The sequence below is a fragment of the Strigops habroptila genome, chromosome 4, assembly GCF_004027225.2.
Source record: "Strigops habroptila isolate Jane chromosome 4, bStrHab1.2.pri, whole genome shotgun sequence".
NCBI lineage: Eukaryota > Metazoa > Chordata > Aves > Psittaciformes > Psittacidae > Strigops > Strigops habroptila.
This window is the reverse complement of record NC_046358.1, coordinates 63,987,641-64,015,478: the sequence shown is the minus strand read 5'-3', so window position 1 is coordinate 64,015,478 and position 27,838 is coordinate 63,987,641. Positions and strand designations below refer to the sequence as shown.

General features: G+C 41.3%; 1 protein-coding gene across 1 annotated transcript in view; it reads left to right on the top strand.

Annotated features, from left to right (window-relative positions):
- The first annotated feature begins 6,813 nt into the window (after nucleotides 1-6,813).
- SLC17A6 (solute carrier family 17 member 6) overlaps nucleotides 6,814-27,838 on the top strand; it is a 33,771-nt gene continuing 12,746 nt past the window's right edge. Inside the window, exons 1-3 of the mRNA XM_030481935.2 lie at nucleotides 6,814-7,490; nucleotides 10,413-10,665; nucleotides 11,500-11,618. Of these exons, the coding sequence (XP_030337795.1) occupies nucleotides 7,405-7,490; nucleotides 10,413-10,665; nucleotides 11,500-11,618 (458 nt within the window). The 5' untranslated portion in view covers nucleotides 6,814-7,404. The remainder of the gene's footprint in view (nucleotides 7,491-10,412; nucleotides 10,666-11,499; nucleotides 11,619-27,838) is intronic.

Below are 27,838 nucleotides of genomic sequence, written 5' to 3'. Positions count from 1 at the left end.
AGCATCTTATGTATTCAACAAACCAACAGGAATAGCAGTTCCGTGCTTAGATTACCTCAAAACCTTTTACAGTCTGTACTTTTCCTTTGTATCTTGTGGTAAGGAAAATAACATTTCCTCTTGTTTCAGTCCAGTTTTTTAATTAGACTTAGACATGTTTTTGCATGTCCATTCCCCTTCATAATCACTTTTGAACTATTTTGCCCAAATTTGCCAGAAAAATAAAAGTGCCAGAGTTAAAAGTTCCTTATAATTTTCAGAGAAATAGTTTACCCAAAACAGTTTTGTAAAGAAAAATAGGAGACACACAATCAGGGAGAGGGAAAAGGCCCACTGGTGACCTGACGGGAAGTAAGGATGATGACAGGAAAACACTAAGGAACAGCCAGGAGTGGATTGGAGCTCTCACAGATCCAGGGCCTGGTGTGAGGAGGAAGTAGTAGCAAACTGGGGTTCCTGAAGAAAGGAAGACTCAAAGAGCCAGATGCATTCATTCTGATGCTCACAAAACAAGCAATATTTGATTTTACATTATAAATAAAATTATGGGAGTCCTTTGATCAAAATACTAGTCATTTGAGGATAGGCTGGCACTGCTAGCTCGGATTACTGATATCCGATGCAGATGCAAACATAAAACATAATAATCCCCCCCAGATTCCATATTTTCCTATTTTGGATCCAGGTTGGAGACAATTCTATTAGGCTGATTCCAATGAAATTTAAGAGATGAAATGTGATTACATTCAGTCTTAAATTCATGTGATGTCATCTGTCAAGAAATAAAGCTAAACAAGGAAATATGGAATGAATGGAATCCTCTTTCAGTGAAAAACATGGTTCTTTCTTGGGAAGGTATGAGAATCACTTTCTACAGACTCTACTAACCCCAAACATCAGCTAAAGACACATGCCTCCTCCTTATTTATCTTTTGCTACAGTTAAACACCCTGTCTCGAGATCCTTCTACAGAGAAAAGCTATGGTATAGCAGTTGAAAATACACAAGTGTCCTTAGATCACTGGAACCTGTTCTGGCATATTCTAGTGGTGGAGGCAAGATATGTTGGCTGGCTGTACCACTAACAAATTATACTTTGTGGCTATAGATTACTAATTACGGTTTCATGTATGTGTTTCTCTTTAGAAAACCTCTTTACATGTAATAGAATCTCCAGACATTCTTCCTACACAGCATTTTACGTATTTTGGTTTAATTTAGCCTATTGAAAAATTTTTGCCTTTTTGTCCTAAGGAAGGATTATTCTCTCTTTCATAACCAAAAAACCCTGAGGCATGGAAAAACTGAGTGACAAATTGAGGCTGTAATGTCAATCCCAGATCAAACAGTGTAGTCCAAGAGTCTGCCCACAAACTCAGGTGTCAGTTCCCTGTTGTACTAAGCACAACTATTTTCTAAATATATATTATGAATTGTGTTGGGTTGTTTTTACCCACCAGGAATAGTTTCCTGACCAAACGATGTATCTGAAGTTACCTTTAGTATCTCTTTAATGGTTCACCTAGTAAATGGATGTCTGTAATAGATTTAAGCTCTGTTCAAATCAGTGCAACCTGTGATCTGAACCAACAGAAATTCCACACACACCCCCAAACTTCTCTTAATACAGTTTGAAGTAATGTTAAGAGACAAGTCAACAGAACAGGACTACTGCAGCCTTAGAAAATCTGGTTCTGATTTTCTAATTCTAGCAATAAAAAAGTACCATAATCCAGTCTTCAATTCGTACATCTCTTTCCAGGTTTTTCATGCAGTGAAGAGACCTGACTATCACTAGGACCAAACTGCCCCTTGCATAAAAGCCTTGCCTAAGCTCTTCAACAGTGCAATGATGGACATAATGGTACAATAAAATAATGATAGATTAATAATAGAAAAGATCATTAACCATCATATTAATAAAAGATAAGATAATAAGCTGCAATCCTTGGCTAAATTTCATTGTGGTTAATTGCATCCCACTCACCAAGTGTTGCATGGCTTGTGTACCAAGAGAATTGATGCTCCGGCTCACCCCCAGAGGTAGGTGCATTTCTGTCTGTGGAACATGACAGATGGCTAGAAGTCCTTTGGGATCCTTCACATTTAACTCGTGGAACAGTACAGGAATTCAAGCAGATGTTCCTGTAATATCTGGAAGAAGATAAGCACCCCCATCTACTTTTAAGATAAATATATTCAATACTGTCAAATTTCTCCACTGATATACCAAAAAAAATGAGAAGATTTTTAATATTAACATCATTGTTTTCAGGTGTAAAAGGCGTTTGCCATTCGGTGGATTTTTATTTGATTTTTTTTTTTTTTAATCTATTTGCTCATATTAAAAAGCAAACCAGATTTTAGACAGGAACAGGAGGACAGAAGAAATAAATCTGTGATTTTCCTGATTATAGAAAAATTTCCAGCCATATATGGTAACTGCAAATCACCTAGTGGGGTCTTGGGGTTTTGTCCACAGTGAAATCCGTTACACATAGTAGAACATAAAAATTGCCTGCACTTATAGTGCCTTAATGGCTTTTACCACTAGATGGCTGAAGGCAACAGCTCCAGGCTATTATATATCACGCTTAGTTTAAAAAATGGAAAAGCTCCAAAACTTTGTTTGACAAAATCCACCATTGTAATTTATTTTGCCTCTGTGGCAAGCTTCCTGCTCAGTTTTTCTATTTGTTCCTGTGATATTGGCTCAAAGCTCCAGATTTCTATTTCCAAGAAGCATGAGCTGTTTGAGAGTGTCCTTCCATGTGAATAGGCATGTTCTGCCCAGGCACACACATTGGTTAGCATGTTTCAGCTCAAGCCTGTTATCTTTGGGACACAAAATGAGAAAGATCAACAGTCTTCATGCTGTTGTTGTAGAGATAGAGAGCCAACATGTGCTCTGACAGTTCAACTTGTGCCATGTCTGGTTTATAGCATTTAAATTAACAATCCAGCCTGCGGTTCAGGAAATTAAAATATCATTCAAGACAGATCAATAAGAAACAGAAAGAAATTCACTTCTAGCATTAAGACACTTTAGAGCTTCTCCTTTCGACCCTGTGTATAGTACATGTCTCAACAGGACATAGTAAACATTGTGAGCACAACCTAGGTTTGGAGTCACTTGCACAAAAAAGAACAAGGCCATTTCATAAAATATATGTTTAGCCACTGCTGGATATATCTGCAAATGGCAAAATAATCTATAAAGTATGGTGAACCCAGCTTCAAGTACTTTCAGCTGGGATTCAGGAATCTTTACAGGTGGGAATGCAGGATTCAGCATAGACACATCTTTAATGTATCAACACATGGACACTACATCTAAATCCTTAAATTGCTCCATGTCTGAGCTTTTCAAGGGGCTTGTCCAGTTTTTGCTGTGAATCACCATGATACTGGAGGATAAAACAAAAGCCCCCCTAAATGAGTGACCCTCACAGACCCTCAGAGTGAATGAGGAAGCTCCTCGTTTTAAACAATTTCTTTTTCCCCTTTTTCTGCCTCTTCATCCAGGGCTTGGCAAAAGATTTTATTTCAGTATTTGTTTTGAAATAGTGAATATTTCTTTTCAATAAACAGTTTACTGAAAAATTCTTTGCAAAGCTGTTGCTTCTTCCAGATGACCTTGTTCCTGGTGCCTGACAAGCAAGATCATTCTTTTGGCCTTGGTTGGGGATTTTGCAGTTCCATGCTCCCAAAGAAGGTAAAAATTTACTTTGTGCTTAAGGTGACATCAAATTCTACTGGATTCAATAGATGCCATAGAAGTGAGAATTAGATCATCATTTTTAAGGCATATTTATGCTATCCTCAGTCCCAGATGACTCTGTATTACAGACATGCATTTAATGGCATAACTAAGACTTTTAGCACATAATTTATTTCTGAAGATGATACTGTATCCTTAAGAGCAGTATTTGGTCACCTCTGAATAGATGGGGAAAACGAAATCTTTCAGATTTAATCTGTATGATCATATGAATTCAAAGTAACATATATTGGATTATTTTTCAAAATGGACCATAAAATACATATTCATTTACAAGCTCTGCATTCATGTCACTTGGGAAGGAGCAAATCCATCTGGCAGCATACCAGTGAAGACAAGGTCAAAAGTGGAATTGAAATAATTTGTATTTTTAAATCACTGGTATGTACCACTGATGAAAATTTTAGGGTGACGAAAATTTTAGTCTTGTTTGGGCAAGACTAAAACTTAGAGAAATGTATACCACTGTGTTGCCTTTGTAGTCCTCTAAAAGTATTATACTCTATTTAGACACTAATAAGGATTAATGAGGAAATTTTTGAGATTAGATATATAGCAATAAGAAAAACTAAGCTAAGAAACACATCTGTAATTCTTCATCTCTTTTCAATTAACTTGTTGAAATAGCTCAGTCAGAAACTTGTAAAAATTGACTATTTATAGAAACAAAAGGGCAGGTAAGGACTCAGTCCTTTAGCCTCCATGCAAGCAAAAAAAAAAAAAAGGAAACTCTTCTCAGGCAAAGAGAATTGTGTTTAAATACAAGATTTGGGGATTAAACAATAAGCTTTCTGCTTTATGTGAAAAACTGCAGGCACCTGCAGCATCCTGCATCCTACACTGTCATCCCAGTCCCACAGGAATTCTTACGGCTTTTTCAGAACTGCATTTTTTACTGGGTGATTTTTGACTGACTCTCTATTCTTCTGGTCAATATGTGAACATTTAGCAGTGATACCTGGATGGGAATTTGCTGCATCACATCCTATTTCACTTGCCACTGACACCACTGGAAAGACCTCGCAGGGATTTCACTGGAGCATGAATTAGATCTTTTGTGAAAGGGGTCTGTCTGTGACAGGTATTTGTCATAGAAATAATTATTGATAACAATTCTGATAGCATATATTAATGTGTTTTTTCTTCCAGAAGTGCCTTAATCTACTAGGCTTAAATAACTTGTATCATAACATATAATAAATAATATAATATATAAAATTTTAAAAGCTGACAAGTCTGTAAGTATTTTGTAACACTGATGTCATTAGCTTTCTTTATTAGTGACTCATGTGAACCCAAAGCAGCTGAGCTTGATCAGGATGTGAGTCAGTAATAGCCAGATGTAACATGTGATAGACATAGAATTTCTGTTTCAGATGGCTACAGCAGCAGCCCAGTCACTGTAGCATTTCACTATACTATTGTCATTTTGCATATTTTACCCAATTAAGGACTAATTAATTCTCCTCTAGTATGATTCTACAGGAATGTCTCATCCTTCCTTTAAATTCATTTTTGTGTAAGATGATAAATTATCTTTCCCAAATCAGTCTTCATTTACTCATAAAATGCTATGATTTTACTAATAATTATTGCTGCTACTTGGCAGCCATAGCATCAAAACCATGCCAGTGCTGAGCTTTCTAAAGAAAGGGGCCAGAGCTCCTCACAGGTACTGTGCAAATGAACAAAGCACCCTTGCCCTGCAGATTTCCGGTCTCAAATTCCAGCTCAGAAAAGCGCTCAGTACTTTCCTGGAAGGCTGGCGTTATGGAATCCTATCCCTTTGCATCCCTGCTAAATGATTTCCTGTTCCTGCTGCCTGTCAGAATAATCCGTTAATACAGGTTTCCTTTGAGCTTCTGCAATGGCACACCAGAGCTGTGCAACCCCAGGAAGACTTGCTTATATAACTGTGCAGCTTTGCTTCCATTGGGAAGAATCCTGTTGGCAGCACAATAGTAGGCAAGATGCTGCACTGAAACCTGTGCTGAACCCCTCCCTCCCCTCCCCCCCTCCAGTACCTATCACTATTCAGAAATCAGCTCTGTGTTATTATGTCGATTAGCAACATTGCAATTACATATCGATTACGCATCATTTATTTTCTTTTTTAGTACTTTGTGGCTCTTTTACAACTTTGAAAGGAAATATCAAAATTCTACACGGATTATTCATTATGAGAATTTCAATATTAAAATAATTTGTCCTTCTTGTATAAACGTGCCTTGCTGCTGTAAAACTTCATTAACCCTCCACGAGAGGGCAACATCGGAAAAAATGGTTATATAAATCCAGGGAGCAGCTGCATTTAGGACACTGCAGCTACAACACCCGTTTCCATCAGGGAATCTTACTTTTAAATACTCTGTTTACCTTTTGTCACCAACGAAGCAAGTGAAAGAATTTAATAATTTTAGAAGGATTTGATTAGAGTACAGGTTATGCATTATTTTTTAAATTAACAAATCCACAGAAACATTAGGATTCACATGAAGCCTAAGAGAAATGTCATGGTTGTGACTTAGAAAGAAACAGTACGTTTTGCATCTTCAATCTGCATCAGAGTGATTAAAGTGGGAAAATTATTACTAGGCCTGGAAAGAAAAACAATTCTCTTCAGAATATGCCCAGCTCTGGAACACTAGCACAAGTCTAAACGTTATGCTGGACTACACAGAGGCATGAAAGTAGAGGACAGAAAAGATGGGAAATATTAAATGTTTAAGAGAACGCAGTCACTAATGGATGCGTAATATGATATAAAGTAAGCAGTGCAAGTAAACATGGCTATAGAGATAAATATACCTTTAGAATAGACGTTATCTATTTATAGCAAGAGCGGTGCCATGTGCAGTTAGTGCCCTGACTGGCGGCACGAAGGCCCCGTCCTCTCTCCACGCTTGCCCCGGCGTGCGGCAAACCGGCCCCGAGGAGCGGGGCGGCGACGAGCGAAGCCTACGAGGACCCTGCGGACGGCGGCGCTGTCCGCGGTGCTGAACGGACCAGACGGTGCCGCTCGCCGCCGCCACCGCCGCCTCGGGGCGCGACCCGTGAGGCCGCGGTGCGAGCAGCGCTGCGCGGGCGGCAGTGCGGACAAGCCGGGGCTCCTCGCCCTCTAGGGTTTAGGCAGCGGGCGTTCTGCCTGCGGCGGAGAAGCGCACCCCTCCCCCTCCAGCCGTCAGCGCCAGCCCGAGATCGCATTGAAACGCTCCCGCAAAGGGATCTCCGTCCTCTCCCGGCGGGGCATGGCACTGCCTCCACCCGCCAGCAGCGAACCCTGCGAGGCCGAGAAGACTTTCTGACCGTGCGTGGCAACTCTGCGCTGCCAGGAAAGCCGGGGGCTGCCTGCGGCGCGCTCGGGCTGCCGCTCGCCACCGCACATAGGCGCGCTCCCTCGCCCTCGCCCCCCTCCCCAGGCTCTGCACGCCGCCTCTCCGCTCCCTCTCTCTCACACACACGGGCGCGCACGCTTCCTCTCACTCTCCCTTTCCCCGGAGGTGCACTGAGAGCCGTTTAATGAGGGGGAAAAGTTAAGAGAGATTAAACCAATATGAACCACCGTTGCTCGTAGCAGTACCCTATCCAGAGCAGAGCAGAATCCAGCGAGCACCCCCGCAGGAATGGAGTCCGTAAAACAAAGGATTTTGACCCCTGGCAAGGAGGGATTGAAGAATTTTGCTGGCAAATCTCTCGGTCAACTCTACAGGTAAGACTGCGATCTCTTATAGGGCTCTACCTGCTAGAAATAATGGGAAGCTTTTCCTCACCGCCAGCTGCTGAAGGAGGTCGGATGTTTTGGGGAGGTTTGTGGTGGCAGGGCTGGGAGCCGCTGAGATACTGCTGATCTTATCTGGATCCTGCAAACTACTGCTGAAGCTTCCCAATATGGCACCCTCGTAACTTCTCTATCTGATTCGTAGATAGTGTCAGTAAATACGAAGGGAAAGATTACCCTATCTCTCTCCCACAAAACCAGGATCCCATCTTGAAACCATAAGCAGGGGAGAGCAGCTCCCGCTATTCCGGTTCTGTGTTAATTTTGCAATGCAGTCACAAGATCTTTCCCGTTGCCCTTACCAATCATTAAATAATAATAATAACAATAATAATAATCATCATCATCTTTCCTGGTTTCGATTAGTCTTCTCCCTTGTGTTATTCGTCGTCAGAGGAAGATAAGCATGGAGATGTATAAATAATTGATATCCGAACGATTTTTTTTTTTCTCCTGAAGCTGAAGCATATAGAGAGATGTGTTTAATTATTTATCCATCTGCCTTGAGAAGCATCCGCTTCTCTTATAAGTAATACACAACTGCAATTGCTAAACCCAAAAGCATCCCTCAACAGTACGTTTGTGTGTGTACAGAACATTTCTGCAGCCTCCGAGCCCTGTGCACACAGATAACCGACCCCAAATTCTCGCACACCTATGTATGAAGTGCATGAAGTTGACACATCGTGCTCCATCCAATCTGGCCGTCTGAGTGACCTCCAGGACGTTTGAAAAATTCCAGTGTATTTTCGATTGTTGCCTCTGCTACAAAGTACGCCGAAATTTGGGGATATTTTTCTCACCGAATTACAGAGGAGAGGGAACTGCGGATTTATCTGCCTAGGGCAGGTCACGTAAAAGTCTTTTTTCTCTACCTATGCGGCAGTGCCGGGCACAGGCACAGGGCTGTGCCACAGCATGAGTCACAACTGCTGCTGCCATTTGCAGGCATGGGGGACACATCAGTGAGGTGGTAAAGGCAAAATGAAGATTGTCGTCTGAGTAGGAAGGGGGCGATTTTGAAAAGCCAAAGGCAAAAGCAAAGCCATCAACGCCGCAGTGAATATGCTGCAGGGTTTGGTCATATTTGAGTCATTTTCAATGGTCAGAAAATGAAAATAAATAGGGAAAGAAAAAAAGATAATTCATAATAAACTAAAACTAAATATAAATATAACGAAGGAAATAAACCTCTTATCACCCTAAAAGACTCAACAACATATAAAACCATCATACCTAGTGCTTTTTAAGAACAGAGTGAATAATGGAGAAAAGGTGTTAGTATTTTCCAGCAAAACTCCGTTTGAACTCCCCCCTTGAAGAACAAATGCACGATTTATAAACCTTTTTCATCTCGCAGGACTGAATTACTTTGCTTCCAAATCTTAGAATTACAATCGTTTTCCTTTCCCTTACACACTGATTTCTGGTATCTGCCCGAAGACAAGAAGCCGGTTCAGGGGGAAAACGCTTCTGCATCGTCCTTTATTCGCATAAACGAATTTTGAACATAAACCCAAGGTGGTTTATTTTGTCTGCAACTTTAAGACATTTCTTCATGCTGGTCTTTAAGCATGGGAAGAATTCTCCCAGCAAAGAAAAATCAGGAGAATTTCAACCGAGTAACTTGGAGAAAATACGGGGATTTTCTCCAAAACAGGGAAGCTTTTGAGCCTCATTCTGCTAATTGTTAGTGCCCATTAGCCGGATGAGTTAACCTCAAAGGGATGGTCCTTGGAGGAGAATTTCCGACGTGAGGGAATACTCCTGAGGGCAGCCGTAGGACAGCCCAGAGGCTCGGGAATGCTCATATCAAGGCGATGGGGCTTGGGTGCAAGCGGACCGTTTTCCCGTCTTTTAAATATCTCAGTGACTACAAAAAAAGATGAAGAGGTTCAGCATAGGGCACTTACTCGATGGACCCGATCTTGTTTACTGCCGACACGGCATTTGAATAGCTTTTCCACCAAAGAAGAAATAAACTGAAATGTTCTAAATCCCCTTTCGTGAGTGCCAGGGGGTTGGTTTAGGGTTTTTTTCCGGTGTCTTTCTGATGATTGGAAATTGCTGCAAATAACCCTTCCCCTTCAGATTCCTGCACATTGTTCTCCAGGAGAAGATAGGATTCTCATGTAAAAACGAGGAAGCGAGGAGGGGGGAACGGGGGTGGGGATGGGGGAGACGACGACGACGCAATGAGATCCGGCTTAAAGCTGATCTGGGGAGGTTAAACCTGCTGAGGAATCCCTGCTCACAACGTGAAGCTGTGAGCTGATGCGATTTTTTGGAAAGCCTTCTCCGAGATGCCAGTTCTCCGAGGCCGCTCATGTTTTCTTCCCCTGCATGTGACAGCCATTTTGCAAATCTAAAATAAGTAGCAATCCCTCCCCCCCTACTTTTTCTGTTAACATTTCTTTTGTTCCCAGACCTGAAGCGAGATGCACACCAAGATGATTCCCCTTTAGTGCTCCTAATACAGCACGAAGGGAATAAAACCTCCTCCAAAGGACTGTCTCGCTTTCCATGCTGTGGCTTTTGGGCTACCCATCATGGCGCCTCTGCAGTGGTTACAGATGATGTCTTCTTAACGCCTCCTACATGTTTAAGGAGAAGTCTTTAATGATAGATGAGCAGTCCTCAGCCCGGGCTCCTCCCCGGGCTCCTGCGGCGGGGTGGCGGGGGAAGTCATGACTAATCCTGACTCCCACAGGTCTAAAGAACAGTTGAAGGTGAACGGAAAACGAGGAATAAATCTTCAAATCAACCCCAAGGGAGCCGAGGGGGCGGGGAGCTGGGGGTTAAGCCCCAGGTGGTCGGGCGGCCGGGGCTTGACTTTCTTCTGGTGTCGGGCAGGGTCCTAGAGAAGAGGCAGAAGCCCGGGGACACCATCGAGCTGACGGAAGATGGGAAGCCCGTGGAAATGCCCGAGAAGAAAGCCCCATTGTGCGACTGTACCTGCTTCGGGCTGCCCCGGAGGTACATCATTGCCATCATGAGTGGACTGGGATTCTGCATTTCCTTCGGGATCCGATGTAACTTGGGAGTGGCCATCGTGGATATGGTCAATAACAGCACCATACACCGAGGAGGAAAAATTATCAAAGAGGTGGGAACCCTTCCCTCGCAGATCCCACCTCCTCGCAGCACGGCCCCGGTCGGGCACGCCGAGGTGCCCCGCGTCCCCCAAGGGCGGCCACGCTCGCACCGTCCGGCCCCTTCCAGAGCGAAATTCGTGGAGAAGCAATTTCTTCCCGTTATTGCTAGTTTTCCTTTCCGCTTCCCAGCCCCGTTTTGCGATACTAATTTGCGGGCACATTTATTTTCCTTTTGCCCTCATCCCGCAGACACTTCGTACAGCAAGCGCAGGGGCCGGGGGGGAGCAGGACGCCGGGTGAGCTGGTATCAGGGGATGCGCTGTAGCAGGGACGGCGGCGGGGAGGGGGTAGGAATATTGTACAGGAATGTCTGAAAACACCGGAGTGGGAGCGTTTGCTTTGATAAAGACCCGTTCTAAGGCTAGTTACAGCGTAGGGAGAAAGCGGAGATGCTAAGCACAGGTGAGGGTTCAATACACAAGCCCGGAGACCAGCCCCAGGGCACGGGGTGGGTGTTTGCAGCAGCAGTCTAAGGTCCCGCCGGTCCTGGGTTTCCCCGGAGCTCCCCGGCTCGGGGCACACGGGGATCCGGTCACTCCTGAGCCACGTGTCGCAGGGAGGCCCGGTGCTCTTGTTATTGTTGTTAATCAGGTTTGCAGCTGATGTAGCTGGAGTACTTGCTGGGCTAAAGCAAAGCCAGCAGCGCCGTGTGCCACCGCCGGGGTTAGGCAGCCCCCCCGCGACTGCCTGGTATAAAGGTACTACGGGTGGATGCTTTAATCCGGCACGATTACAGCCTTCCTTTTCTCTTTCTCTCCTTCTCTGCCGGTACCTTGCGTTGGAAGAAAGCAAAGTTTAATTGGGATCCGGAAACAGTTGGCATGATCCACGGCTCTTTTTTCTGGGGATACATCATCACCCAAATCCCCGGCGGGTATATCTCGTCCCGGTTGGCAGCTAACAGGTAACGGCGGCCTCAGCACCCCCCGGGGACAGGGAGGGGGGTCAGACCGGGGCAGGGGCCGGTCCCCCAGGGCAGGAACACGCGTGAATCCTGGACCCGCGGGTCTGCCGGTGCCTTGATCACCGACCTTCAGACTCTCCTGTTGTTTTTTTTTTTTCTTTTAAGCAGTCGTTTAAGGAGGTTGTGGCAATGATATTCAAACATTCAGAGGCAAATTCAATGATTCATTATTTAGTCAAAGCTTGAGAGATTTTTTTTTTTTTTCTTTCTGACGATGGAAGGACAGAATTTTCAGATTGTTGTTTTATTTTAATGAAAAAGAAAACCATCAGAGGGAACTTTTCCATTCACGCACAAATGAATTTAGAATGGTCGAAAAAACATGTTTCAATGAGACTTCCACAATGAAAAGGAAGTGCAGATGGTGCACGGACTTAAGGACTCGTTTCTATGGTGTCTGGCAATTTCTCAAGCACCCAGGGTGCGATTCTACCTGTTAATTAGATCCTCTGAGTATTCAAGACACATGAGGCTTTCACATCCACTCTTAATGCCACGGGCTCATCGTTTGCAGAAGTAGCCAAGGTCCTAATGCCACTCTTCAAAGCAGTTACTGAGTGCAAATGGATACTAAAATCAGCAATATACACCTTTAACTCTGCTTAGGAGTGTGTAAAATCAGGGGTAGGTCTGGCTCACTTGTGTTTGAGAAACGGGTCGGGTGAGAGTGGAGCTACAGCAAAAAATGCTCTCCCCAAGGTAAATACCCTTTAGACAGAAACCGTCATTAAAAATTATGAGTGTTTACTAATGGAGAGCTGCTCTGTAACTGAGATAACCCTAATATCCCTCCTTTTATGGCAAATAAACCCAAACACAACATTGATTAATCTGGGGTACCCATTGTTTGCCTGTTTACAAGTGCCACCTTTCTGACCATGGCTCAGAATGCAAAAAGCTTATCTCAAATGACAATTATCAGCCACTTAAAGGGTTCTTACCCTTTTCTTCCTTTTTGAGCATTTTTGCATGTTTACACGGTAAAAAAGTAAAGGAGTCTGTAACTCCTCAGGATTAATTAGTGCTTTGCTTGTGTAACGAGTGCAGAGTTTGACTCAGGGAATCCCAAATCTGCCTTCAGTCACCCCAGCAACGTCATTGAGGTAATTTGAATCAACCCAAGTGTAATGTGATGCAGCCTCAAGGATTTACAGGCAAATTCCCAGGAAAACTCAGTAATAGAAACACAGCCTGGCATACAAGTGAGACAGATTTTCCTCCTCTTCACAAACATTTACACTCACAACACGAAATGAGGACTAGTCCCAGTTATTAACCTGGTGTATTTTAACTCAGCAATTTTCACAGATTAGTGGTTAGTTATTATCATGGTGGAAGCCTCTGAGACAACTCCAACACAACACAAATGACTTTGTAAATCGCAGATTTAATTAAAGGAACAAGCTATCACTTACATACCAGTAATTACAAACAGTAAAATATGGATAGTCACTGTAATTTATATTTAGTTTGCAGATAAAAATGGCAGAAAAGAGAGTTCTGGGTCGTCAGAGGTAGTGGTTGAAATAATAGAGCATTGAGGAGGCCAAACCTCCAGTTAGTTCCTGAATGCTACAAATAGATTTTGACATCTATGTGTTCAACTTGAACAGGATGACTGTAGGGTAAAGCAGCACCCAAAATAGGGTGCAAGTCATCAGGTCCATACTCTTTCCAAGAAACTGCATGAGAAAAAGTCAGACAAGTGCATACACAGGCCTCAAGGCCAACAGCACCAAAGGAACATGACCTACTCTAAAAGTCTCTACTGATTTCCATGTCTAGTGCTCCAGCCACAACTGGTCCCTTCACACTGTGGTGGATGGCAGCCTTCATTTTTTTATAAACCTCACTTAATATCTTGGTGGTGTCAATGGTTTCCTTTTCATTCAGAGCAAGTCTGAATTTATACAGAGAAAACAAATTTCAGATGTGCTCTACATAAAAAAATACTAGATCCGAGAATAGCATCACCAGCTTCAAGATGATCTGTGAGAAACTCAGCCTTGAGCTCAAGAAAAAGGGAGATTTTCAAGAGATTCATTCTGGGAAGGGAAGGAGATAATGTGTACATGGAAAATGTAGCAGGAATGAAAACCTGACTCCATGATGCTTAGAGGAAGGAAATTGGGAGGAAGGTTCAGGTGCGCTCTGTGAGTGTAATTTGTTAGTGACAGGGAATTGCTTGAGTGTATGTCACCAAGTTTGCTTGACATTAAGATTCAGTCTAGCAACCAATTATAGAGACTGGGTTGATGTAATTTGATAGTTTTACTAAGGTATACAATACAGAAGAAATGACCCTCTTGTGGTATCAAGTAAACCTTTCTACACACAAGGCATTAATTTCAAGCTGGGCTGAAACCCTTTATTTTGATTCTTCCTCTGTTTTAAAATGCTTAGTGCCAATCAAGAATTAGGAACTCTGAGCTCTGAACTCTCTAATGTATTTTTCTTCAAGTGAGTCTGTCAGTGGGAAGCATTTTACTGAGATCCTTTGCTAATTATGGAGCTCAAGGCTGCTGCTCCATGATTATTCTGCGCAGCCTTGACCCACTGCTCTTATCATGCATAGCTCCACTTCTGACAGATCAGATTTAGTGACTTACAGATCTACAAGTAGTAAATGAAGTTTCTCAGAAATTCACACTTGATAGCTTTGATCTCAATTTATCTCATGTTGCCTCACTGAGAATTTTCTGTTATATTTTCAGCCCAACACAAAATAAAACGCTTTATATAGAAGACGTGTGTTTATACTGCTGTAGCACCAATAAGGTGAAACAAAACTGTGTTCAAAAATTCCAGAAAACAGTCAGAAACAACATTTCTCCTGAGCACTTACCTCTCAGGTGGTCAATAGAAGTTGGGATAATACATTACAAAGGTCAGTGCTTCTGAACACTTTCAACCTTTATTGACTTCTGTAGGAACAGAGAATTTTCAGTACGTTGCAAGACAACATCATCTTCCAAAAGACACGGATTGGGCCTCAGGTGCCCCCTCTTTTGCAATCAGTGAAGCTTTAAACTTGCATCTTTTGAGTAGTGAGTGAAAATAGAAGAGGATTCCCTTTTGCCACAAGAAGCTGGAGACCTCTTCTCCCAGGGGAGGATCTGCCTCTGGAAAATGCTCTATGCAACCAACCACAGCAGGCTGGGGGAATGAAGGGAGCGTAATGTGGAGTCCCATGGGTAGAGTTTGTTACAGCTATCCCTTTACTTGGGGTTAAGTTCTCAATGAACAATTAACAATTAACCCTGTCATTGATTAAGCATGACATGATGGTAGCAGAGAGTATTGAGCAGGCACTAGTAGTTTAGAGAGAAGGTGTCTTGTCACATGGACATCCAGGTTGGCAACTCATCTAAGGTTACTTCTCCTATCTGAACATACGTACAGCCTTACACTGAACAAAGTTACCGGACACTGGGAGTAGAATTCATGGTCCCTGCAGAGACCTTTACATCTTTATTGAGAGAAAATCACCCATGATTCAGAGGTTTGGAGACTGCAGGGGCAAGGACAGACAAGCAGATTCCAGAGACAAATCCGAAATAATATAAAGGTTGATTGGTCACAACCCTTTCTGATTAGTAATAGTAAAGCTTTCTCTCCAAAAAATGAATAAAATAAGATTTTGGGGTTGGTTTTTTTTTTTTTGAGAATGTTGGGGATTCGATGCTATATTTTTCACTAAATCACAGTGCATTTTGACTAGTATCAGCAGGGTTTTCAGGAGCAAGGAACTGAGCTGCTTTTGCATTATTTAAAAGCATTTTTCCTTGAAGAACACAGAAAACATGAACATTCAAGTGTGATGCCCTACACCATGTATACACACTATTTAATCAGCAAGGCTATTACTCATAATGGCAGTTAATACCATTTAAAAGCACATAGATCTCATTTGAATGCTTTTTAATGACAGGTTTCAATGTCAGCATTACAGAGGATCCCACCAGAGGGGTTGTCATCATATGATTACAATGCACGGTGAACAGAAAGGGTATGAAGTGCTAACGGTCCTCCAACCCTACCTCATAGAATCATAGAATCATAGAATAGTTAGGGTTGGAAAGGACCTTAAGATCATCTGGTTCCAACCCCTCCACCATGGGCAATGACACCTCGCACTAAACCATGTTGCCCAAGGCTCTGTCCAGCCTGGCCTTGAACACTGCCAGGGATGGAGCATTCACAACTTCCATTCCAGTGCTTCACCACCCTCACAGTAAAGAACTTCTTCCTTATATCTAATCTAAACTTCCCCTGTTTAAGTTTGAACCCATTACCCCTTGTCCTACCACTACAGTCCCTAAGGAAGAGTCCCTCCCCAGCATCCTTGTAGACCCCCTTCAGATACTGGAAGGCTGCTATGAGGTCTCCACGCAGCCTTCTCTTCTCCAGGCTGAACAGCCCCAACTCTCTCAGCCTGTCTTCATACGGGAGGTGCTCCAGCCCCTGATCATCCTCGTGGCCCTCCTCTGGACTTGCTCCAACAGCTCCATGTCCTTTTTATGTTGAGGACACCAGAACTGTACGCAGTACTCCTAGTGAGGTCTCACAAGAGCAGAGTAGAGGGGCAGGATCACCTCCTTTGACCTGCTGGTCACGCTTCTTTTGATGCAGCCCAGGACGCGGTTGGCTTTCTGGGCTGCAAGCGCACACCGAAGCTGGCTCATGTTCAGCTTCTCATCAACCAACACCTGCAAGTCCTTTTCTGCAGGGCTGCTCTGAATCTCTTCTCTGCCCAACCTGTAGCTGTGCCTAGGATTGCCCTGAACCAGGCGTAGGACCTTGCAGATGGCTTGGTTAAACTTCATAAGACTGGCATCAGCCCACCTCACAAGCGTGCCCAGGTCCCTCTGGATGGCATCTCTTCCCTCCCGCATATCAACCAAACCACACAGCTTGGTGTTGTCGGCAAACTTGCTGAGGGCTCACTCAATCCCACATTCATCCAAACTTCCACTTAGTCCATGAAAAGAAATTTTGATAGGGATAATCAGAATTCATCTAATCTTTACAAATTTTTTAAAACAATCATCTTTCCTAGTGACTGAAATCTTCGTAAAGAAGAAATTTGGGGTTTGGTGGTTCTTCACCTCTATAATTCAAATTTTGATTTAAATGGAATGCATTTAAACATCAGTGGCCAAGATGTTGAAATGTTCTGCAACAATGCTATGAAGGCAATATTCTGATAAGAAATTCAGAAATGTCCTCTAATAATTACATTCTTTTGTAGTATTTAATAACTACATTATGAATGGATTTTGCTGTTCTGATGCGCCGAAAATAGCAAACTGGAAACTGGTGCAGTTTTTCTCGACCTTGAGCTCCTCTAGGAAGATTCATAGTGTTTATCTAAGTTAACAAGCACTTCAAATCTCAGGTGTATTATGTCACACCCAGAATATGCATACCTCTGCCTATGTGCTGTATAAGGACCCCAGGTTACTTGGGGTATTGGCCAGGTAATCCCATGGTATGATGAAACCCATTCTTTTTTGATGCCATTATGATACTGCTGAGTAGCCCTTAAACAAAACCTACTGTGAGCTTCACATTTCATCAGCCATTTCTGGAGTATGTATAAATGCCGATAAACTTGTGGGTACAAAAAGGACCAGACAATCAGATGATATATGAAATACCATTCAGTAAACTGAATTCTGTTTGATGTATATGACACTCAAGTGCAAAGTAACACCAAGGAGGGGGGAACCACCCCAGGAAAGCAGTCGTACTGAGTGAGATCTTCAGCTGCGCTAGACAAGAAACTCATCATGAGCTTCCAACATAATGCTCTACTAAGGAAGTCAATATAATCCTGGGATATTTATTTTTCTGTATTTAGTGCAGTGAGAGTATTTAGGTCAAGGACACTGACCTTGGATTGTGGTGGGTATTTTGGGTACACACATATTAGTATAAGTGTTGAAAAATTAGAGATTTATTTAGAGATCTTCAGTTACTTAAATGATGATAGTATAGAGTGGCACATAGTGAAAGAAATAGCAAGAACTATATATTCAGGATATCAGTATCTAAAGAAGAGTGCTAGGAGGTAATCTGATTACAATGTATGCCACTGGAAAAATCACTGGGTATAAATGTGTGCTTTGAGTCCCATGGGACGATACAAGAAGAATCAGTAAATTACAGCCATATAAATAAAAAAAGCATAAATATTAACAATAATGATGACGCATCACTGGTCCAACCAGAGAAATTATATGTTAGATTCTTCCTCCTTGGGTGTTAAATTTCTATATTGGAATTTCTATTTTAGCTATTATAAAATGTTTTCAGTACAAGGGTAATTAAGCAAAATATAAAGGATAATCAAGTGAGACATAATGGTTAATGCCATAGTGAATGTCAGGCTAGATGGCCTTGAAACCAAGCACTTGTTCTGCTTTTAATCTAGAAATAGAATAATTTTATTAAATTGTATTTTCTATTCCACATTCATGCAACTGCAAAGCTGCATCTGCCTGTGAATAAAGTCCCTGCTGTGCTGTCACACATACATGGGAAGGTGTGAAACTGTACTGGTTTTTACCACCTCATCTCAGGAGAATTTAAATATTGTTATAACTGCTGACACCCTCTTTAAATATTCTTTTAAAACTACACAGGAAATCTGTAATAAACCCCTTGCTCTATCAAAAGCATTCCCAAAATGCTGTATTTCCTCACTGATCTCCTAAGTGAACAGTTTAAACACTTACTGTAAATCAGGAAAGATTCTCTGAAATGAATGGAGCATCACTAGATTACACAGGATAGGGAATTAATTCCCAAGTTTGCAGTTACATATTTAAAATACAAATGCAGGTTTGGACTGCACGTGCCAAATAATGTTTCAAAAATAGATCTGCAATAATCACAGACTGGGGTTTTTTTTGGTAAAACAAAACCGAGTGACCATTTTAGCTCATTAGTGTATATGCAAACAGAACTTTCTTACACAAAGAAATACAAAGAGCAGAATAGAAGGATAGTGTTTAAGTAATTAAAGTCTCCCTATAATTCTATGATAATGACACATATTTCTCATTATCCATTAAACTGCAGTGGCACTATTCCATTAAAATCATTACTACACAGCTACACTAAATGTCTCTACAATGTAATTATCTCTCATCTATGTTGAACTCTTCATCATTGTCACATTCTAACCTGAATGAAAATATATAAATCAACATTTCGCTTCAAATTCATCTTTGTTCTTAAAGTGCCATTCATCTTGTTATTACGGGCTAAATCCTTCTTTCCAGCAAGTAATCCGATAGGATTATTTGCATGAGTAAAATGGATGATATTTCAGACAACTGTGTGCCAGAGCCCAAAGATTTTCACCGAAACTGTGTCATTAGCGTGTCAGTGAAATCAGTTTTAATCCGAAACTCAGCCTTAATGACACGAAGCATAAAAACATGCAAGGTGAAGTATTGGTTTAGAAACACAAGTACAAAGATTTCCTAAAGAACCTGATATCTTCACACCGTTCTGCTTGAAAAAAAGAAATAATTTCCCCCCTCTCTAGCAGGTGGACATATCGTGTGGTTTTCTGATTTGCAGAAAATGTATAATTCTCAGCAGAACCAGGGAATTTGGGGATGGGTAGACTAGAGCCAACTTCTGAACTCCTGAAGGCATAAACTGACCTTGCACTGTAAGAGAGAACCCCTGAAGCTGTACTTGCCAGGCCCACCTTTCACACTCAGTTCAAAATCCTGCAGATGAAACTGGGTGCTGCTGTGGGGTTCCTCCGTTTCCAGACAAAGAAATCAATATTGCACACCGATTCTGTCACCCTATGGCATTGCAGGGCCTCGTAAACACCAGTCATTGTAGAGAAGGGTACTGGGAAACACATCTAGCGTGGCTGGTACTGCTGCTCTCTCTGCCATATGGCTCAGGGTCCTTCCATTTTTCTGTCATGAATGATGAAGCTGTTTTCACAATTTAATGATGCAACAAGGGATTTGGATAGGGGTTTTGGTTGATAAAAGGGGGCCTCAGATGTGTGACAAAAATTAATAATGTATCCTAGCCCTTATTATGGTGGATTAGATGGCGGGAGGTCGGCTTTTACATATTAATGCTTCATGAAAGGTTTATAATAGGATTTTGCATGAAGGGCACACAGACACACATCCCCCTCCTCCCTTGTACCCATATGAATGAAAATGACCTCTTTTATCATGTTTTAAGAAAGCCAAATAAAGCTGCTATATTACGGCTTCTGGCCACAGACTGTTATTAAAGAGGATCTCTCATGAAGCACGTTCGACCTAAGACTGGCAGTTGCGAATGAGGGCTTCTCTCTAATGTCAAAGGTAGCTTATTCTATCTACTTTGCTGGGCAGCTGAGTTCATCAACCACTCTAATATTCATGGCATAATCCCAGCTTTGTTAGCCCTATGTCATTTTATTCAAATTAAAGGCCCGATTCAGAAAAAATCCACTACATTCTGTCTATCATTTCTGAAGCCATAAACTGTCAGGATGAGCATTCCACAGGAATATGTCTACAGTAGAGGGGTCATCAGAGTCATCAGGAAATTAGTCTATACTAGAGACAAGTCAGAATAATGATAAATGTCACGGAATAGCTGAAGAGTGTCTCCTCACACTGGGTTTATTTTTACTTAGTCCATATCAAATACATAAGCATAAATAATCAGCACTAAACATAAATAATCATAAACATAAATAATCAGTTGTAATCAGTATGATTGCAGACTAAAACTAGAGTAAGAGCAACATTATCAGGAGTTACAGAGGAGATGTACAAGTGACATATAGGTACATACTTAGTAAACATCAGTATAGGTAGTGTAAACATCCCACATGAGGGGCTACTCACAGTTTGCAGTTGGAGACATTGTGCATGGGGGAACATGCTGAAAAAGTGCAAAAGACTGTCATGTTATATTGCTGAGGAAAAAGAATCTTTCCACAAGTCAGGAAGAGCACCGCTTACAGTTACAGATATTGGAAGCAAGTAAGCCATCTTTAATGGTGATAAATTTTTAGTTCCCAAGCTCAAACAAGAACATTATAGGCTAAAATATTCTTTTGTCTGTTACTGTGAAGCACCTGTATAACTCTCAGTTGACAAACTTGGATGTTTGGAATTATTTGAGTATAGGATGGTGGTAATCCTCAAGATACTAAATTCAGACAACTGCATTACTCGCAATGAGCTATTTCATAGAATCCTAGAATGGTTAGAGTTGGAAGGGACCTTAAAGCTCATCCAGTTCCAAACCCCTGCCAAGGGCAGGGACACCTTCCACTAGACCAGGTTGCTCCAAGCCCTGTCCAGCCTGGCCTTGAACACTGCCAGGGATGGGGCAGCCACAGCTTCTCTGGGCAACCTGTGCCAGCGCCTCAGCACCCTCACAGGGAAGAACTTCCCAACGTCTCATCTCAATCTCCCCTCTGTCAGGTTAAAGCCATTCCCCCTTGTCCCGTCCCTACAGGCCCTTGTGAAAAGCCCCTCTCCAGCTTTCTTGTCATCCCCTTTAGGCACCGGTATCTGTTCTAAGGTCTCCCCAGAGCCTTCTCTTCTCCAGGCTGAACCAGCCCAGCTTTCTCAGCCTGTCTCCATAGCAAAGCTGCTCCAGCCCTCGCAGCATCCCCGTGGCCTCCTCTGGTCTTCCTCTAGGACTAAATACAAAAGTTTTAGAACTTGTCCCCGTTTGTTCAGGTATAACTAACTAGAGTAGGATAATGTCTGAAATTTGGATTTATTTTTGCATTCCATCCTCCACTGATGCAAATCCTTTGAAATGGGTATCTGTAGAAAATTTTCTATGCAGTTTACACAAAATTACACCTGATGCTTTCACACCAAGCTGATAAATAAACTTACTATTTCTTGAGATTATATCATCCAGATATGTCAATACTATCAAATAACTTTGCTTCCAGTACTCTCCCAGGTCCCAAGCTTCCATGTAATCCCTACTGCTTGTGTGATATCTTACAATCAGAGCCCCTTTCTGAGGGTAAAAGACTAATCCTCTCTGAAACAAAGCCCACATATGCTTCTGACATTTTTAATTCCAGGCACTCTATCCAACAGGTATCCTTAATTGTTTCTATCTATCTGATTTGATATTTCACCCCAATACAATATGTAGGCTGGATTTCATGCAAAGAGATTCTGCTAGTCTGGCTGCATAAAGACACTAATGTCACAGTCATTTTGCTCTGAAGGAATCTGCATTTGCTCTGAGCAGTCCAAATACAATCAGCTGTAACACGTGGCCCATACATCAGAAAACACTCCACACAGCAGTACAGATATAGCTTGTGAGTCCAACACAGCACAAGTGTCCTCCCAGCCAGCACCTCAAAACATTTTAAAGTTAAAACCATTGATAATTTCTTTGATCAGTGTATTATATATCTCTAAATCAACAGAGACAGTTGAATCACAGCCTAAGCCCTGGAACTTGGTAAGGTAATTTGAATGAGAGGGTCTTGGTTTGAAACATGATCTAGCAGATGACATATTTAAAGATCAAGCCATTCCAAAGCTAATGATCTATAAGGAACAAGTCAGAGTTTTATCTAGACATATATAGACATTATCATGGATATAATGAGTTATAAAACAAAATCCCAGGTTTGAGAGGTTCTCCAGTTGAATTCAAATAGGAGATAGGGAGGGGTTGGTAGGGTGGCCAAATGAGTGAAGAATAAAGGAGACAAGGTGAAGAGGGCCTGGCTTGCTTAGTGATGCAAAGGAAAGAACAATAGGATTGCTATTGGGGTAAACTTCAGAGATGAAACCGACTAAAATAAAACAGCATGGGTACAAGATACCTACTGGATGTTAGAAGTAACAAGCTGGAAAGGCCTCCAGAATAAGTAGGGCAAATGCTAATTACTTCTGAGATGAAACCTGATCTGCTTATGAAAGGATGATGTAATGTGCTTGCTGGTAAGAGCAACGATCAGAATTTAATGACTCAGGAGTATTTTACACTCAGGATCAATTGCAATGATGATGTCATCCAACAGTGTCCAAGTTCTTCACCAAATACACACTGACATATCAAAACCAGGCCTGTGAACAGGCAGTGGAAGGTGCAGTCTGAAAACTTTTTAGGGTCTTGGTTTGACCTGTGTGAGTCAGTGGCATCAGAGGGACTTGGAGAAGGAAGAAGGCTAGAGGGACTTGGTGTTACTGATACACATTGGCTTAGTGTCTGTATGGCATTTCACTCTGGTGCTAGATCCAGCCCTTGTATGGTCCGTTTTGCTAAAAGACTTGTGAATATTTTGGGATTTCTTTATCATCAAAGCTGGCAGATCAAACCACAGCAAATTCAGGTCATCAAAATGTTCATGTTCTGTATCAAAGTCTTAGAAGGCCTCATCCCATTTGATACAGGTAGAGAAAAACTTTGTAAGAAGGGAAGGGTTCTTGGGCTGCTCAACCCCTGATATTTCTATATATTCAGTCACTGCACAACTCAAAGGAAAAATAAGTTAAAAAAGATGATCACAAATCGCCATTGCTAGCAACATTTGTAGAAGGAAGGATTCTGAAACACTGCTGCATGCCTACAGGCGTTCCAGCTTGCTCCTGCCCTGTTTCTCCCTAGACATTATGTTTTACTCAAAAAAACCAAGCATTTAATGCAGAATTCAGCCTTGCAGTTCCTCTGAGACAAGAAATTCTATGTGTTGTATAAAAATGGGATATAATCGGTTCTATTTCATGGTGTTGGCCTTTTGCAGGAAGAAGTGTGTCAGAGATGAATGATAGTAGGGAGAGCCAAAGAGAATAAATTTTAGAAATCTTGAGCTGACAGAATAGTCTAAAAAGTCACTTTGCATGATCTGTGTTCAGCAGCTCACTGCTGCTCCTGCCCTGGGACTCCACCAAACAAGCACTGCTCAAGAACAAACGCCAAAGGGTAGGCGAGACCCAGTTTATTTTTTAGATATATTGGATAAGTTAAGGTACTTCATATGCTTTAGAGCAGACATAGCATTTGGTTTCCATAATAGTTTCATTTTCACAAAGTTGGACCAATTATTTAGAGAACAGAAACATAGGTAATTGTGGAATTTGCCAATTATATTAAAAAATCACATAAATAGAAATACATACGATTTAGACAGCTGAGGAACTGACTCCTTTCCATATACAAGCGAGGGATTTTCACTCCCAGTCACTGGGGTGAGAGGATGCTTCCAAGCAGGACCCCTTACATTCAGATCCCGTACGTGTAAGCCAATACATCACCCATCTGGCATTCAGCATGGGGTGTGCATCTGTGCTCCCTCTGCTCTCAGCTCACTTTTTGAGCTGGCACTTTTTCCAGTTGAGTAACAATATCTGTAAGGCACTTCTATGCAGAATGCTCATGCAATATGAATTCCCTGGAAAAGGTAAATGAGAACAGTGGGGCTGCACAGATGCAGATTAGAAATCCAGAGATGAAAATAAATAAATTTCTTTTTCTCTTTAGTTTGTCCCCAAAGAGAAAAATGAGCCAGCTGGCTTGAAATCCAAAAAGATTAATTCCCCCTGTAACCTCATTCCATTCTAAGCATTTTTCCTGAACTGTCAGAGTCATTTCCTTCCTCTGCTCCCATCCTAAAGATCTCTTAGTCAAATATGATTTTGCTATTATCACTACTTGTATTACAGAGGACTAAGTCACAGCTCATGACCTTCGTATAATGCCAACGTCCATAAAACACAGAGGATCAGTGTGAGATGCTGTCTTTCAGGTCCAAGTCTACTGAGTCTAGAAATAGAAATAGATAAGCAAAGCATAATTCTTTGTTTCAGGGCTGCTTCTGGTCACTTATGAGGACCAGGATTTACCTTTTTTTCCTCTCCTAGGCATACTACTATTGTATTTATTCATTTGTCTTCTTCTGTATATATATGTGTGTGTATATATATGTATATAAATATATATATAACAAAAACCCCAACTGTGTGCATATGTATATATGTATACAGTTTCTGATTTTGAGCCAAAAGGGATTTTCCCCCAAGTCTAGGGCTGGTGAAGGTATTTCAGTGCCAGGGCCAAGAATGATGGCCATATCATTGGCCTCTCCTGCCCTGTCACTGTGGCATACTGCGGTTTTCCCAGTTTACCTGCAATCTGCTAAGGCTCTTCATTTGTGCCATGGCATTAAAACATGTTAAAAAGTTGGGGGTTGGACTAGATGACCTTTGAAGGTCCCTTCCAACCCAAACTATTCTATGATTCCATGTTTTGTGGGGTTTGGAGTGTACCCAGCATGAAATGGATGTTCAGGGATACGTCTGAATGAAAATTCAACAGCACAGCTGTGTGATTTCCTAGTCTGAGCTCAACCCAAAGGACACCATGCAGCAAGTCTTGGCTCACTCCGTAAGAGACGTGAATGCTAGTGGTGTTGGTGCTTGAAGCGTGAAGCCTTCTCCACAAGCCCGTGCCACTGTAGAAAGCAAGACTGAAGAAATACATTGTCAGCTGCAAGAAATACAACTATGGAACCCCGCATACTGTCAGTTTGCCATGGAAACATAACGATCTTAAAAAAAAACACGGTTTCTAACCCACTGTTAGAATTCATATTGTGGCAAAATTGAGCAAACGAGAATTGTTCGGAAGCAGCATAGAAACACAACAGATCAGAAAATCAGTAGTTTCATAAACATAAGAAAAAAGTAAGCACAAAAAAAGAACGATGCCATTTGTGAGGTTGATGTGTGGGTCAGTAAAATGCTTAGAAATGCCCTAGGAGCAATCAGAATGTTCCATTTCCCAATTAAATATATTTGAATGCAAGCAGCATTCAAATATATTTTGGTTTATTGTAGCTCAAAATCATTCTTCGATCTAAATCATAATAAATGCAGTTAGCTGAGGTATTAAATATAACGGTAAGTTTGGACAAAAGCCAGAACTATATCACAACACACTGTTAGGAAGAAAAGTTTAGTATTTATGGAGGTGAGATAAGTAACAAAACAAAAGCGCATGAAGGAGAAATACTGATTCTATTTGCGGATGTGCACTGAGATGCAAAGTAAATGTAGGAAGATGTATTTGCTCTTGACTAAGATTTATACAGGAAACTGATTCAGTTATAGCTGTGTACTAAATTCATGGTGCTGCTTTTAATATGCATTCAAGAAAAGGATAAAAAAGCCATTTCTTACAAGAATTATAATTGAACTCTAATTTATTCTACACTTAAATACATAGATTTTCTTTTGGGGGGAATTGATCTATTTTTGAGAAGGCTGTTCCTACAAAGCATAGTTCTGAGAGACAATTGACTTACAAGTGACATTGTGGAATTATTTCCTCATCTGCTACTCGATATAATTAAATATTCACTGATACTTGTGTGTCTAAATACAGGCGAGAATTTCATTTGGGAGATGCATGTCTCTGACGATTCCTTAAATTACATTTTCCTTTCTCTTCTAGAAGGAGCAGGCTCAAGGAAACAGCTTCTTTTTAATGAACATGAGAACAAAAGCAATTCTGGGAAACACAACTTTCAGTTGTGGCAAGCAAAAGCTGATTTCAGATACAGAATTGAAAAACCGGAGCAAATTTCCTTGAAGAAATTTGAACAATTTGCAAATCTCATCCTCCTAAAGAAATGGCATTTTTCAATATTCCATCTTAGCATGATTTTAACAGGAATAGTGATTTAGAAAGAGTTGCACTGATTCACACTAGCTAAGAATCTGCTCCGGCAAGTCTATGCAACAACACAAATTTAAAACCATATTGCTACAGTAGGCATTTAGCTGCATAGCTGTTCAGGAAAGAAAGAGGAAAGGCTATAAACCAAACAGTCCTTCCTGTTTACAAGCAAAGGATTTTCTTGATGGACCTTTAGAACAGTTAGAGTCTATTGTGCTTCAAAAATTGCTAACAGGAACATCTCTCTTTTTAAAAGTAATGGTTAAAATCACAAGCAAGACTCTTATGAGTCCCAAACTCTTCTCATTAATAAATTCTCATTAATAAATAAAGATAAAAGCAAATGAAACCCAAGACACCATTGTGGTTTATGTGAGCACATGGAGGTATTAAATTGTAAAGAAATGAACTGCATGTACTTCTGGATTAGAAATTTACACATAAGGAAGTTAAGACTAAAGGCAGAGTTCAGGCCAAAATAGTTCACACAGTGCAGAACCAACACATGCACCAGTCAGTCCCAGTAAAGGTACTGAACATGCTGCCAAACAGAGCCGGAACTGTGCTGCACAGCTAGCTAGATGCTGTTTAACATGAGGTGGGGATCACAGGAAACACAATGACGAGACCGGATTTAGAGCTATTGAACAAAGCTTCCTTACTGTGCCAAAGTTTTTTTTTCTGCTGCCTTTTAATATTTGTCAAATAGAAGTGGAGTACACTCAGTTAGCTATTTAAAGATACAGATCTTTTAAGAATTCTAAATAATTCTAAAGAATTCTGTAATTCTAAAGAAAGGATGTGAAACATAGATGTCTTTGAGGAGAATTTTTGCCTTGAAACTTATCAATGCTTCCTGCCCCTTTAGCCTGAGGTCTGTTTCTCACTAACTTATGGCACTGTACCAATTTCTGAAGAACGCATGCTAAGGTTAAAGATTTCTGTCAAATCACTTCCACATCAGATACTGTGATGTCATATGTTAAGACATCTCCAGGATTTATCTTAGCATTACATAGTCTTGTATAAAGAAAGTGGCCAGTCATTATACTGGCTTCATCCTTTTGCATAGTTCCATTGAAAGGAAAATGGGGGAAAAATTATTATTTCCACAAGGAATGAACATAAAAATGATATAATAATGCTGGAGAAAAGGCTTTCTCCTAAAAGGAGCAGATATTAATTGAATCAAGTTAAAATTCATCCAAAGCAGTAGAATTTTGCAAATGGATCGTCACTTCACACATTTATTTTGACCTTGTAATACACTTTATTGGAAGCAATTCCTAGGATGCTCTTGGAATCAAAATCAGTAATATTCAATGAGTAGCCTCTGAAAAACCAGCAGAAAGAATGATCTGTTTTCTATGGATATGTGTTTCCAAATCGATTTACTCTTGTGTCTAAGAAAATCCCAGCTCTGTTTGAAATTCTTCCTGCTGCTTTGGTAT